The sequence below is a fragment of the Pteropus medius genome, unplaced genomic scaffold (genome assembly GCF_902729225.1).
Source record: "Pteropus medius unplaced genomic scaffold, Ma_sr-lr_union100, whole genome shotgun sequence".
Lineage (NCBI taxonomy): Eukaryota > Metazoa > Chordata > Mammalia > Chiroptera > Pteropodidae > Pteropus > Pteropus medius.
The window spans coordinates 605823-620648 of record NW_024346667.1 but is presented as its reverse complement, the minus strand read 5'-3'; the positions used below and the strand labels follow the sequence as shown (position 1 = coordinate 620648).

Genomic DNA, 14826 nt, shown 5'->3' with positions numbered 1-14826 from the left:
AATTGAACAAAGTCTTCACAGTCTAGTGGGTGTATAAACACAAATACTTATAATACTTGATAATAAAGATAGAATTGTGATATGAACAAGGTACTGTGGAAACAGGGAAGAGGAAGTACTTACTTGCCTAGTGAAGCCAGGAGAGGCTTTTTGGACAAGGTGACTTCCAAGCAGAGAGGGAATGAGGGAGGGTATCCACCAAGGGAACAGCAAGGCGGGGAGAAGTGGGCGTTCTGGGAACATTAATTGCCACACTTGATAAGGCCCGAGTGCAAGGTGCCCATAAGGGCATGGCAGGAGCGGAGACAGAAGCCGCGGGCAAGAATGAACTCATGAAGGGTTTTCAGAGGACTTTGAACTTTATCCCGAAGGTTCTGGGGAACCTTTGAAAGACTAAGCAGATAGGTTGCACTGTCAGGGTTGCTTTTTTGAAAGATTGTTCTGTCTGCTATTTTGAAAGAAGATGGATTGGAGACCGGGGTGGGATAAGAACAGGCAGGTGGGCAGAGGACGTGCTGTTCTGAATCTCTGGAGGAGGAGCAAGGCATGCCTGCGCTTTCAAAAAGACAACAGGCAGGTGATCCTGACGACATACCTCTTTCTCAATGCTGCCTCCCAAACAAATGAACTGGAGGCAGTGAAGGTGGAAGAGAGCCGGATTTCAGAACTGCAAAGGAGGCAGAACAGGCAGATTAAACCTAGCGGGTGAGGGAAGGGTGCACGGTCGAGGGATGACTTGGTGACTGGTGGATAACAGTGCCAAATGAGAACCGGTACAGATGGCTTTCTCCAAGGAGGACACCGAGTGAAGATGGGAACATGTCATTGCAGTGTGCTCCAGGAATGCCAGGTGGAGTCACTTTGTAGGCAAATGAAGCTGTGGACCTGGAGTTCACAGCAGCGTTGGGGCCAAACACTTTGGACAGTTCAGTAGTAGTTAAAGTCATGGATAATGAAGTCACCCACAAAAAGTCTTTTAAGTGAGATAAGAGAAGTGTTAAGGATGAAATTCCCAAACCTTGGACCTTTAAGAAGTGGCAGAAGGGAAAGGGACTTGAGACCTGGTCATAGAAAAGGGAACAAGGAGAGATTGGTGTCTTATAAGTTAGGGAACAGCGAGTTTCTAGACGGGTGTGACAGTGATGAGTGCTCTCAGGAGGTCAAAGTGGAGACTGAAACCTTTGGAGTTGACAATCGGAAGACATCTTTTATCTCCATGGGAATGGTTGCAGATAGGCTGGTGGTGGAAACCAGATTGCAGTGGTTAAGGGGTGGAAGGCAGGAGACCTTTGAAAGAACAGTCGGGGAGAACCGGGTGAGTGTTCTTTTTCACTTAAGATCGGAACAACCTAAAACTATGAGTTAAGGAGAAGGAGCCAATACACATAGGAGAACCTGTGGTTTTTCTGCGTTGAGACTTTCTGCTTAGCATTACTTTCGGCCCAGGGGTTTCACGAGTTCCTTCACCTGTTAGCATCTAACTTCAGCTGTCTGAGAAGCTACATAACAATATCCCATGCGAGCCTGAGGAGACGGGAAATCCCTCTCCTCTTTCTTCCTCTTCTTATAAGGCTACCAATCCTACTGGATTAGGGCCCTCCCCTTTGTTAAAAAAACAAATTCAGCTGAGTAAATTTGACTATCTAATTGGCTTTATTAAGGGATTCACGAATGGGGAGCATCCCATCTAGCAAACGGAAGGGCTCTCTGAGGTAAGGAGTTGTGCAGCAATGGAAAGTTTCTTTCTTTTTCTTTTTTTCTTTTTTTAAAATAGGAAGAAAGTGTAAGGCAAGGGAGCTATTAGTGAAAGAAGAGAAAGGATTATTTTGGGGCCTGGATTATTTTTCTTAGGGCCAAGAAAAAGGGGAGGCTTTTTTATCATGCAGGTTGCCTCTTCTTGTGGGGCTCAGAGCTGGTGCAGAGGTGATGAAGAGGCCTTAGGTGACAGATACTGGTCATTAATCAAAAAATTCCAGACTGGTTGGTTAAGATTATGTTTCTGAAAGAGGCTGAAACTGCAGTGAGAGCAGCTATTAAATCTAGGTTTGGTGCCATGGGCCTTTGGCATGAGCGATGCCATTTTGGGCCTGTGGTTTTTTTTCCTTAAATACCTTTTAACCTCATTTAACCTTAATTACCTTTTTAAAGGTGCCATCTCCAAATATAGTCATATTGGGGGTTAGGGCTTCAATATATGAATTTTGGGAAGACAGTTTAGTCCATGGCATTGTCAGAGACTGGAAATATATCTGTTGATAAGTAGTCAAACAAAATAAAGTAACAAAGACTATCTATCCATCACCGTATCTTCACTTTTCAATAACCGAAGTGATGTTGTCTTTAATATATAAAAATGCAGAAAAATATGAACTATGTTGACTATATTTTTATAGTCTATAATGAAATTCATTCAAAAACCAATATTAGACTCCTTTGGAGTTTTTTCATTCAGTATATCTTTTTTCAGGTGCCTTTTCCAGAGGATCATCAGGTATCCTGAGCCAGGAGAACGAGTCTCTCTCACCTGCTACTGTCACCGCAAAGGTACGTTTGATACACGGCCTCAGTGGCTTTGCTCTGACACCCATGACCGCTGGGGAGCCAAGGCCTCACGTCCCAAGGAATGCTCCCCCATGTACGACTGAGCTCACCAGGGACACTGTGTCAGGCGAGAGAGGGGACTACTCCGAGGAGTGAATTTGGTTCAGGAACTCCCCAACGGCCTTTCCAAACTCTTAGAACTGCGCTGCCCCCTAAGGCCCCTCCTTCCTTCTTCCCTTCCCTCCTTCCCTTCCTCCAGCCTCAGACCTGTTCTGCAGAACGACGCTCTCTCCACCTCCTCCAGCCTCCTTCCCCAGGTTCCCTCACAGGCTTTACCCCGATAAGTCTTTAGCTTGTATCAAATGCCAATTCCCTAATAGGATCAACAAGATAAAACTGAGTTTACTGCTCAGGTCTCGGGGAGAATTACCACTTCAGGAGAGCTTTGCTGGTGTCCCACATGCGTTGGAGCAAGGCCTGATTTTATCCAGATTTTGCTTAGTTTAAGGCAAGTCTGTCAATGAGGGGATTAATTAGGAATTGTGATATAAGGTATTTTGAGATTCAGGGAATTTATAGTATTATCGAACACTTCAGCAAGGGGAGTAATATGAGGCCAGAAATCCAGAGTGTTGGTAGGAAAGCTGTTGATGCTTTCTGTTAAAGAGTTGATGCTCTTTCAAACAAGTTCCTGTAACGAACATTTGAGTAATTTGCTTGGGCACGACTGTGCTGGAATAGTAAAGTTAAGCCGACGGAGGCAGTGGAATAGTAAGTCATGTTAATGGTGGTCGTGGGTGGGGGTAGGCGGTTTCGGTCTCACAGTTAATTGTACCTCTTGGGGTCTGCTTCTTGGAGGACAAAGACTTACACTGGTACGAATATAAAAGCAAATTAAGAAAACCTTTCCTTGTTTTCTTTTATTCAGTAAAAAACATTCAAACTCTTGCAGTAGTCCATGACCAGGAGAAGTTAAATTTTGTAATCTCCTATTTAGACTAATTTCTGCATGGACTCAAAAACCATCCGATTTCCTCTTTATTCCTGAGTCGTAACATCATCCAAAGGTATTTCATGGTCTACTTATGGAAACTGAGGTCCAATGATTCCAAATGAAATTATTATTATTCCTTGCTTCCTGTCTATGGATCAAATATTCTTTCTTATGATTACAATTAAAACATGGCAATTAGCTCATAATATAAAGTACATATCTTATTCTTTAAAATACAAGTACATAAAGTAAAAGATTTCTCATAATTATAACATGTATAGTATTATCGAAAACTTCATAGCTTTAAGAAAGATGACAATTGGTACAGTTAGAAATTGTATTTGATAAGAAACCAGAAGTAACTGTGGATTAAAACTACATAGATTTTATTTGTTCTATGTAAAATAGCGGAGAGGCAGGCAACCCGCAGTGGGTGTGACGTCTCAACATCAGCAGAGATTCACTCCTTATCATCCATTGAGCAGAGTTCCCGTCCTTCAGAACAACTCATTGTACGAGATAGGGCCGTTGGACCCACCACGTCTACATTCCCAGCAGGAAGCAGAAGGAATAGGGAAAACAAGGGAGAAAGCAGTTATTCTCATTTCAAAGAGCTTTTCTAGGACTTTCAACAATTTACACATATATCCCAGTCATCTGGCCACACTCGTCTGCAAAGGAGATTAAAATTGTGGTTTTCTAGCTGAGCATATTGCCTTCAAGAAAGCAAGAGAACCTGAAATTAGACTGGCAACTAGCAGTTTCTGTTACATATAAGAACTAAGGAACTTTTATACCTGATAAATGATTCAAGCTTTAATTGTGTCATGATAAATGTTACTGGAGAATGGCATAGATACAGGAACGTATTCGTTTGCTAGTTCTATTGCAACCTGCTATTGAATTTGACATTTTAGTGTTGGGATTGATAGTAATAATGATTTAAAAGCAAACTTTCCCCCTATTTTGTTCATTCTTCAAACAAATATTTGAATATCTTTTATATGCCACGCACTGTTTTAGGTGCCTGAGTTATATATCAGTAAACCGAGATCCCTCCCCTTGTGGCGCTCATATTCTAGCAGGGACGTATAGACAATGAACAGTAAATAAATATTTTAATGATGAAAACATAACATAAATTTCAGGTCTTAAATTGCACACTAAACATAAAAGATTTGACAGAGATGTCAAATGACAAAACTAAAACAATTCAGTAATGAGTTCGATGTCCTTTATTCAAGGGAAAACAATCCATGGACTGGGGGAACACAGGGCCTCACAAGCAGTGACACGCTCTGCCAGAGGATTTTGGGCAAGAGTGCGCTTAAAAGGTCAATGTGGAAGCAGGACACGATTGGCCAGCAGACTCTATTTCTTAGGGGAAGGTAAGCTAGCTAAAGCCGAGTTGAGATTGTGATCGATACATGTTCAGTTTCCTTTACAGGTGCTTTCCATAATGCTGGCTGACTTAGGTTTAGAGTTATGATTGGGCCCCTGCGGTGGCCTCCATTTTGTGGGTCCTGATATCAAAATTAACTTTATCACCTCTCGATATAAGTATAAATTTGTACAACTTTTTGAAACAATGCTATGACATGGTCATATCCTTTTATTTATTAATATTACTTTTGAGAAAATAATCCAAAAATACCAAAAAAGCTTTCTGCATAAGGATATTAATTAATCCTTTTTCCCATTACTTAAGATAGGGGAAGCAGTCTATTTGTCCAGTGATAGGATCCTGGTTAAATAAACAATGATATATCTCCATTGGCGTAAAGTGACGTTTATAAAAACCATGTGATGACATGAAGGAATGCTTATAACATGATGTTAAGTGAAGAAAAAACTACAATGTAAACTTACGGGCAGAAAATACTCCAAAATCTTAATAGTGAATATCTTGGAAGTTTGGACTCCCCCTCCCCACCCCTTATTTGGATATATTTTTCTAATTTTCTTGATTGGTCTTCTATAGACTGGTTAAAAATAAGTAGACTTATTTTTAACCACTGTAGACTTGATTCACTATTCTAGTGTGGGCACTGGGAAACCCGTCTCCACCTATGCTAAACTCAGGTTGTTATGCATCTCTTGTCTTTACTTATATAGGTCTGACAGAGGTTTCTCATAATTGGCCCTGATAACTGTAGGGGAGGAATAAACTCTCCTCTACCCTCAGGGTTCTTTTGACTGGTCGTAATCAAATAGACATGAGACAGATTAGCAAGAAAAAATAACCAAAATTAATACAGACATATGTATGGGAACTTCCCATACATGAGAGAGTCAGAGACTCCACATGCCTAAGAGGTTCAGAGATAGAAAGGGAACATCGGTTTTTAAGACATCCTGAGCTAGGGATGAGGTAAGGTGCCTTGGGGGCTTCAAAGCATCTTTGCAGGACGATGATAAGAGCAGATGCTTCGTAAATAGAAGTTTGTCCTGCTCTGTAAATAGGTCAAAAGAGATTATCTCTGATAATCTCTTACGGCAGGCAAGGCCCCTAATTCAGGTTTTTCTAGATAGTTAAGGGAGAGGTAAAAGTTTCTCTTGAACCCAAAGCTTAAGTTGCCTTTAGCTCAAAATAATCTTCATACCACAGAGGCACATCTTGGGGTGACTTGTTTTGAACCCCATATAATGATCTAAGTAAATTATCACATCAGATTTTGGCTGCTTGGTACTAACGAGGAAACGATAGAATGGAAGGCCTGTTAGTGTCAGGAGGAAAGACCTTTAGAAGTCGCCTGCATAATCTTTTTTATTTACAAATGAGAAAGCTATGACCCATAGGGTTTGGCTGTTAATAGCTAGGTGGGGATTAGGAATTAGGTTTCCTGATTTTGTTGGAAACCAAGCCTCTAGAATCAAACCAGAGCCTAGTGACTCAATTCCTCAGTACTGGCTATGATTAAAAGACAAAAAAACCGAAAAACAAAACATAACCAACCAACCAACCAACCAACCAAGCAAACAAACAAAGCTATCTGAGAACATTCATGGCAAGGAGAAAGGGGAGTGAAAAGTTAACAACTCCATATTTGGACAATATCTGCCTGAAAATATAAACACAGAGACTATCTAAGGTTTTCATTTCTAACAGCTTTATTGAGATGTAATTCACCCATTTAAAATGTACAATTAAATGGTTTTTAATATATTTGCAGAATTGTGCAACCGTTGTGGCACTCAATTTTAAAACATTTTGATAATCCTAAAAAGAAACCCCATAGATAGTAGTGGTCACTTTCCACTTCTCCACACCCCTCCCTCCCACCCCCTCATTCCTGGGCAACCTTGAGTCCACCTTCTGTCTCCATACATTTACCAGCTATGGACATTTCAAGTAAGTGAGGTCCTGCAATGTGTGGCTTTTGCGGCCGACTTCTTTCACTTAGCCTAACATTTTCAAGATTCCTCGATGTTATGGCATGGATCAGTACTTCATTCCTGTTCATGGCCAAATAATATTCTATTGTATGGCTCTACCATCCGTTATTTATCCACCCATCAGTTGGCATAGTTGAGTTGTTTCTACTTTTTGGCTATTATGAATAATGCTGCTGTGAACGTTTGTGGACAAGTTTTTGTGTGGACTTAACATTTTCATTTCTCTTGGCTATATACATAAGAGCGGAATTGCTGGGTCATCTGGTTACTCTACATAGTCTTTCGAGCGACCGTCAGGCTGTTTTTCTGAAGCGAGCGCACCATTTCACAGTTCCTCCAGCAATGTAGGAGGGTTGCTATCTCTCTCCATCTGCACCGGCTCTTGTTATTCTGTGTTTGTTTATAGCTGTTATTTGTTATTATCTGTTTGTTGATAGCTATTCTAGCAAGTGGGTGCAAAGTGGTATCTTGTTGTGCTTTTGATTTGCATTTCCCTGATGATTAATAAAGTTTGGAGAAATGTCTGTTCAGATTTTTGCTCATTTAAAAAATGGAATTATCTGTCTTTTTATTATTGAATTGTAAGAATCATTTATCTATTCTAGAGAGAAGGTCCTTATTAAATATATGATTAGCACGTATTTTCTCCTATTCTGTGAGTTGTCTGTGCAGTTTCTTGATGGTGCTATTTAAAGCACAAAAGATAGAATCCTTTCAATTATAGTTACCAGTCTCCAGCTGACAGACTCCAAAGCCTACCATGCAACCAAAATTTATTTAAATCCCCAGTGTCCATCTATGAAACCCATAACAGTAAAAAAAACCCTACAACATATTAATTGGTTTAATGACAGTAAACCCATAACAGTAAAAGAAACCCTACAACATATTAATTGGGTTCCACACTTACTTGATGCTGTTCTTTGGAAATAAGAAACCAGTTGAAAAGTTTCTCCTTGGGTATCTGTCTCAGACTACTGCAGTGGGCTTAGAGGTCGGTGTGAATGTTTCTGTACAAGCTAATGACTTCACAGGGCCTAGACACTGACGTGCGGCCTCTTTCTAATGACTACTTGTCTAATAATAGTCCTCCCACTCAGAGCTCCTAATTAACCTGGTCTACGGTTGGTCCTGAGCACGTACCCAGTTCTGAATCCTGTCCCAACAGCATTTTTGCCAACCTAAAACAATCGTGACTATGTTTTTACACGCATTTCTCTTCTCCTTCTTTCCCAGTTAAGGCAGTGTGTTCCTCAGCGCAGTTCCCATCTGCCAAGCTGTGTGTCATCACTTCTAAGCTACATGTTTGATTTTTTTTTTTTTTCCCTTCACATCTTAGCACCTTGGAAATTGAGATGGTCTCTTAAATTCAGCGAAATTCAATATTTACATTCATCGGAGGTGTAAATTATAACCAATCTTTTTCTGACTCTTTTTTCAGATCTGCTTTTCTTCACCTAATACTGACTAGGAAATTCATGATTTTCCTGCCCCATGCGAAGTCCCTGTTGAGTGATTCCGGCCCAGCCAGCCTGAGCTGTGTGAGTGGCTTTCCTAGAATCTGAGTTCTGGGTCCCAAAGGACACAAGTTATTTGACTTTAAGGATGTTCCTAGACATATTTTTCCCCCCGTGTCTAAATATTCTGTCTTCCAGTATAGCAAATACAATGGCCCCAATTTAACTCTTTTGTTTGGCTTAAATATCATCTATTTATAAGAGGCCAAGTGGTTAGAAAATGAAATTCTCCTTGTCTGATATTTCAGGTCTCCTCTCCTTTTCCTCACCCAGTCATCTCGTAAAGCTGTGTGTTAACCTGATTTTTGTTGACACTGAAGAGTCAGTCTCTGAGCTACTTGTCCATGTAAATAATAACCAATTTATGTCGTTATAATTAAACTTTGGTATACTTTGATAAGGCCTTCTGTATCTGTACCTTAAAAAATGAAAATAAGGCTACGGCCATGCCACAATGAACGTGACTAATCATCTGATTTCGGAAGCTAAGCAGGGTTGGGCCTGGTTAGTACTCAGATGGGAGACCACCTTGGAATACCAGGTGCTGTAAAAAAAAAAAAAAAAGTTTTTCATGTGTATCTAAATCTTCTCCTCATTTACATACCCATCTATCGCACGTCTGGAACCAATTTGATAGTCCTCCAAATTGTATTCTTAAACTTTTCATTAGCTGGAATAATAATTGTAGGGAGCAAACACCAAAATTGGTAGTCATTCTATCAGAGCTTTATTTAAAATTGAACCACAACCTTTAAGCAGACACCATAATACGATCTCATCAGCCACATGAAGCTCCACAATGAAAAGTTCTACCCTTGAAAGATCAATCTGCAGGAAACCGTGTCTGGAAACTTAGCATCAAAGGAACTGCTAGGCTGTGTAATTATGAGTTAAGACTGTGCTCTCAGGGCCACACAGATTTTATATCAGAATTGAGACCCTTCCTTGCAAATCAACAGATATTCTTAAACCTGTGCGAATTGACTGGGAAATTATATTTTGTAGCAGCAATGACAGTATTATCATATAGGGACTCTAACTGGGATCACCAGCCATTTTCAAACCTTTAAAAGCAGCAGAACATTTATATTACAAATGAAAAAACAATTGGTAGCCTGTAAAATCGATACCATGTAAGAAGTGAGAACTGTTGGGGTCTAGAAGGCTCCTGGTTCCAAGTAGAGGAAATGATAATAAAAAACCAGAACCCAAGTGAATAATAGAGTCAACATATGACAGCGAGCAGGAGAGCGTGGTGGAGACACAGCAGGGCCGAGAGGGGCTTCTCAAGCTTGGCTAGTCCACAGGGACTGACACGTTGTACAGTTTCTTTCAAGTCTTTTGTTTCATCACAAAAATCAGTGCAAATTTGGTCTCCTACACCATAACGTTTCTGTGTTTGTTGTAAATAAACGTTCTTTATTCCTAAATCTTGGGGTCAAATATGTATCACAGATAGATGTGCTCTATTCACTGTGTGGCTTCGGAGAATCTCCTGCCATGTTGCTGGGGACCAGACTCTCCCGCCACTCCTGTGCCCAGGGTGAGTCAGGTTATCACTGGTCCTGGGAAGTACACTGGCCTTGGAACGAGGTGGAGCTGAGGTGAAATTCCAGCTGTGACACGCAGGAGCCACATGAGTTTGGGCAAGTTATTTAACCTGTCTGAGCTTCAGTTTTTCCAACTGGAAAGTGATGTTAATAATGCCTGTTTTAGCATGGCTCTGCATTTTTCTCTTGTTGAGCGACAGCACCTTGAGTTTTAGCCGGGCACAGTATCCCTGGTTAAAAACTATATTTTCTAGCCTTCTTTGCACTGAGGTGGGACCATGTGACTAAATTCAAGTTAAGATGGTAAAGGAAGTATTATATGATACTTCTGAGATTTCTCCAGGATGTTTCCTGTAATCTACTTGGGTGTGATGACTGGAACTCCGGAAGCGTTTTTGAACCATGAGGATGAGGTTAACACTTTTTGGATAGTGAAACAGAGAACTCAGAGCAGCCTGGCTTTCTGACCACTTTATGGAGCTGGCATACCCAGAACTTTCACGTGACAGTAAATTCGCCAAGTGTCAATATTTCAGGAACTCTCTTTATTCTAAAATTGTCTATTTTTATTTTATTCTAAAATGTTAAAATCTATTACTATAATTATTTGTTTTCATGATCAAATTGTAGCATACTTGGCCCCTTCAAGCTAACTCTTTTGTCCTTTTGACGTGTTCCCACATTTCGGGCGGGCTCTTCTTTATTTTCTGGCAGAAGATGTTCCACATCCGTCTTGTAGTTTCCCTGCCCCAACCCCAAAAGCTGCCATTTCTTTAAGGCAGCTTGGTTTGTTTTTTTAGTGGGCAGTGGCATTATTTCTTTTTAGAGTTTTATTTTTTGAATGACTAATATATTCATGTAGTAAAAAAATTTTTTAAAGCACGAAAGGTTATATAGTGAAAAGTTAATCTCTACTTCCATTGTCCTCTCGCTCACAGATGCGGTTCTCCTCCCTAGAGACAATCAACCTCCGTTACCAGTTTCCTGTGTTTCCTTCCAGATACTCCACACGTGTACTGGCAACCAATCAATCTCTCTCTCTCTCTCCCCCTTGCCACCCACACCTCTCTCTCTCTCTCTCTCTCTCTCTCTCTCTCATCGTACACAGTACTCTCTGTACTTTGCTTTTTTAACTTAATGTGTCCTGGAGATCCTTCCGTATTTTGTCCTAATGCTTTTGTTTCTATTCTGCTGTCTTCATCTGTGGTTACTGTTTGTTGACTTAAAAGTCTCAACGGTGACCTGTACCAATGACAAGTATTAGTTAAGACTATCAAGTACATGTCCCATTTTAAAGTAATGAGCTGACTTATAAGTGGATCTCTTGTGTGTTTGATAACTCTTAACTTATCACCTTTCCTTCCAGATAATAACATTACCAATTACCATTTCACTCAAGTCTGAACCCTGGTAATTACCCTTGCCAGATTTGGGTCAGTCCAATATGAATTTCAGATAAGCTAAAAATAATTTTTCATACAAATATGTCCCATGCAATATTTGGGAATATTGATACGACAAAATCATTCATTTTTTGTCTGAAATTCAAATTTAACAGGGCATCGTGTATTTTACCTGGTAGCACAGACTGCTGGCTGGGCTCCAGAATGCTCTCTCTCCCATCTGGCTTTCCAGCCTCCCCGCATTTCTTAGACCCCCTTAGAGTGAGACCAGGTGACTAAGTTCTCTACTGGATATGAACAGCAGTGGGCATGTGCCACTTCCAAATCTCGTCCACAAAATATCCATTTGCTTTCCTTTATGTCTTTTCTTCCCTCCTCTTGGGGGCTGAATTGTCCTTTACAGTGATGGCCAGTGACTTGAGAAGCAGTGTATTAAAGATGATGGAGATTGAATCGGGCCGGGTCCCTGAATGATTGTGAAACAGCCCACACCTTGGAATCTCTGCCTCTAATTGTTATTTGAGAAAGCAAGAAGCCTGTTTTTAAGCCATTATGTTTTGAAATCTATGCGTTAGTGCTGTTGGCTTTACCCTAACTAATGCACACATTTTAATGATTTTTCTCAAACCTAACAGTATTCTCTACCCTGTGGTGTGTGGGGGCTGGCTTCTGTAGGCTCGTGGGAGCCAATTGTTTGCATCTCTTTTCAACCCCAGTTCATAACATCTCACCGTTAGCTTGAGAAAGTCTTGAAAAGAACAAAATTTAACTGAGTAAATTTGATTGGGAAATTCGACTGTTCGGTTTCAAACGCTATTCCTAGGAGAGGCTGAACCGGCAATTAGGTTAGTTATTAAGTTCTGGTTTAGTGACGTGGCTTAGCAAAAGTGACTCCATTTTGGCCTGTTGTTTCTTTTTTTTAACAATAAGAATATTTACACCAGGAGGATTGGCAGATGATACAAAATCAGGGCTTCCCTTCCCTCCCACAGGGCCGCTGGTGAAACGTTTATCGGCACGCCACTGCCCTGAACCACACTGTGTTTCACTAGTTCAGGCACTTGGCAGCTTATACTCTCTCAGAACATTTCAGGACTTCCTACATGCTCTCCTTGCCTTTCTATTTACCTAAAACCTCTCATCTATTTCCTTCACGGCTTCAGATTTAGTCCAAACTCCTTCAGCCTCTTATGATCCAGTGACTTCAGAATTTGCCTCCTTGACTGTACAGTTCTCGGAGTTTTGACAACTGTATGCACTCATGGAATCACCACCACAGTTAAGATGGGAACATTTCAACACTTTGAAAAGATCCCTTGTGCTCCTTTCTAATGAATCCTCGCCCCCAAATCCTGGCCTCAAGCAACCACTGATCTATCTGTTGTTATAAGGCAGATTTGATTTTTTTTTCCTAGCATTTTGTATAAATGGAATATGCAGTAAGTTCCACATTATGCTTTTGAGATTCAGCCATGTTGTCGTGTATCTCATTAGTTCTCTCCATTTTACTCCTGGGTAGTGTTAGAGAACAAAATTCGACCGAGTAAATTTGAAGATCTAATTGGCTTTATTAAGTGATTCATGAATCAGGCAGCACTCCACCTAGCAACCAGAAGGGCATTGTGATGAGTTGTACAAAATGGAAGGTTTTATATAGGTAGAAAGAGGGTGGGACTAAGAAGTTAAAAGAGTGGATTATTTCTGTGTGGGGGGGGGCACTTCCCCTTGAGAAAGGCAGGGGCTCTTGTCAAGCAGATCACCTTACTGGTGCTGACCAGGAAATTCTAGACCTACTGGTTTAAAATTCCCCTTCTGGGAAAGGCTGAAACAATAATTAAGTTATTAATTTTTGGTTTGGTGATCAGGTTTAGCAAAAGTGGTTCCATTTTGGCCTGTTGTTTCTTTTTTTAACAGTCATTTTCCATAATACTCTAATTCCTTCATCTCCTCACTTGTTGCACTTTTGGATTGTGTCCGGCTTTGGCTTTTGAGGATGAAGTGCTGTAGACATTCATGTGCTTGTCTGTGTGTGGACATATGCTTTCCCTTCCCTTGGATAAATGCCTAGGAGTGGAATTGCTGGATTGTATGGTAAATGTAGTTTTATAAAAATCTGCCCAGTGGCTCTTCTGGTGGCTATTGTTACTCAGGAAGACAGAGAGCCTCACTCTGAGAAAATAAACTGGAGGTGTGTCTTTAAAGGAAAATTATTCTCTCTCTCTCTCTTTTTTTTTTTTTAATAAAAGGAACACATGAATACAGTCTCACTTTAGGACATTAAATCATTCAAACAAGGGAAGAGCAGCCTCACTTCAGCCCCTCCCGCGCAGGTAACTATTACTAACAGTTCCCTTGGAAGGAGGTGGCCTCAGATATCTGGGAGACGTTCAGGGGCCTGGACCCCCAGAGCGGAAGGGAGAGGAGGTGCCTGAACGGCCCTCCAGCAGCTCTTTCTCAATTGCCCGAGATCGGGATTGCTTTTCCTCTTTGCAGGAACAATTATGTTTAAAGAACGGCTGGCTATTTAGAAGCAAATATTTTTCCCTAGAATATACAGTGTTGGAGAAACATAGGCAGATTCTTCCTTATAGAGCTCATTTTTCTAGACTCTACCTGTTACCGAACTGAAGGGGTTCGTTTTGCCTGATACAGCAAACCCAAAAGAGACTCGCGCAGGAATTTGCAGCAAAGAAAGGAGAGCTTTATTTAAGGAAGTGGCGCCAAGCCCGGGAGACACAGGTGAGCTAGCGCTGGAAGACGTGGCTCCCCACGGCCTCCAGGGGATGGGTTACACAGAGGAGAACGCATCAGTAGCTGAGGGAGTTGAGGTCGTGGGTTCTCCTGATTGGCCAGGGCTAGGAGGCACCTGAGCATTGCATCAGGTCCTGAGTTTCATCTGGTTTCACGGGCATGCTGGTAGGTCCTTCTGTCTTCATGGGTGCAAGATGTTATCTTTAGTTTGACCGCAACTGTTTCTGTGGTCAACAGACCTGAGGCTCTGCTCCTAAGACTGTTGGATGCTGACCTAAGGGCTTAATGATTAAGGGAGTGGTGCTGCAGTATGCAGATGGCTAAGGAAAGAGAAGAAGCAAGGCAGCCCAAGGCCAGTTTGAATCAAGGAGAAAAAGATAAAAAGTCATTTTAAAGAAGTGAAGATTTACAAGGTTATACATCCAAACCACAGCCCTCTGGGTGCAACTCAAAAGAACTTTGTTTTTCTTCACATCTCTGCATTCCAGTGGTGTCTTTATGAGGTTACACCTTAGGCGGAGATTTAGCCAACACCTGGTCTTTTCCACAACACCTGGAAGTTGTGGGTAGCAGCCACCATATGTTCTGTTTCCCAATGGTAAATTTATCCCAATTTTATCAATTCTGGGGGTGGGACAGAGACACCTTAATTGTAATTCTTACCACAGTGAGCA

General features: G+C 41.1%; 1 protein-coding gene across 1 annotated transcript in view; it reads left to right on the top strand.

The window, feature by feature from the left end:
- LOC120613171 (translation initiation factor IF-2) overlaps positions 1 to 14826 on the top strand; it is a 57174-nt gene that overhangs the window by 2533 nt on the left and 39815 nt on the right. Inside the window, exon 2 of the mRNA XM_039875765.1 lies at positions 2468 to 2544. Coding sequence (XP_039731699.1) covers positions 2468 to 2544 — 77 coding nt within the window. The remainder of the gene's footprint in view (positions 1 to 2467; positions 2545 to 14826) is intronic.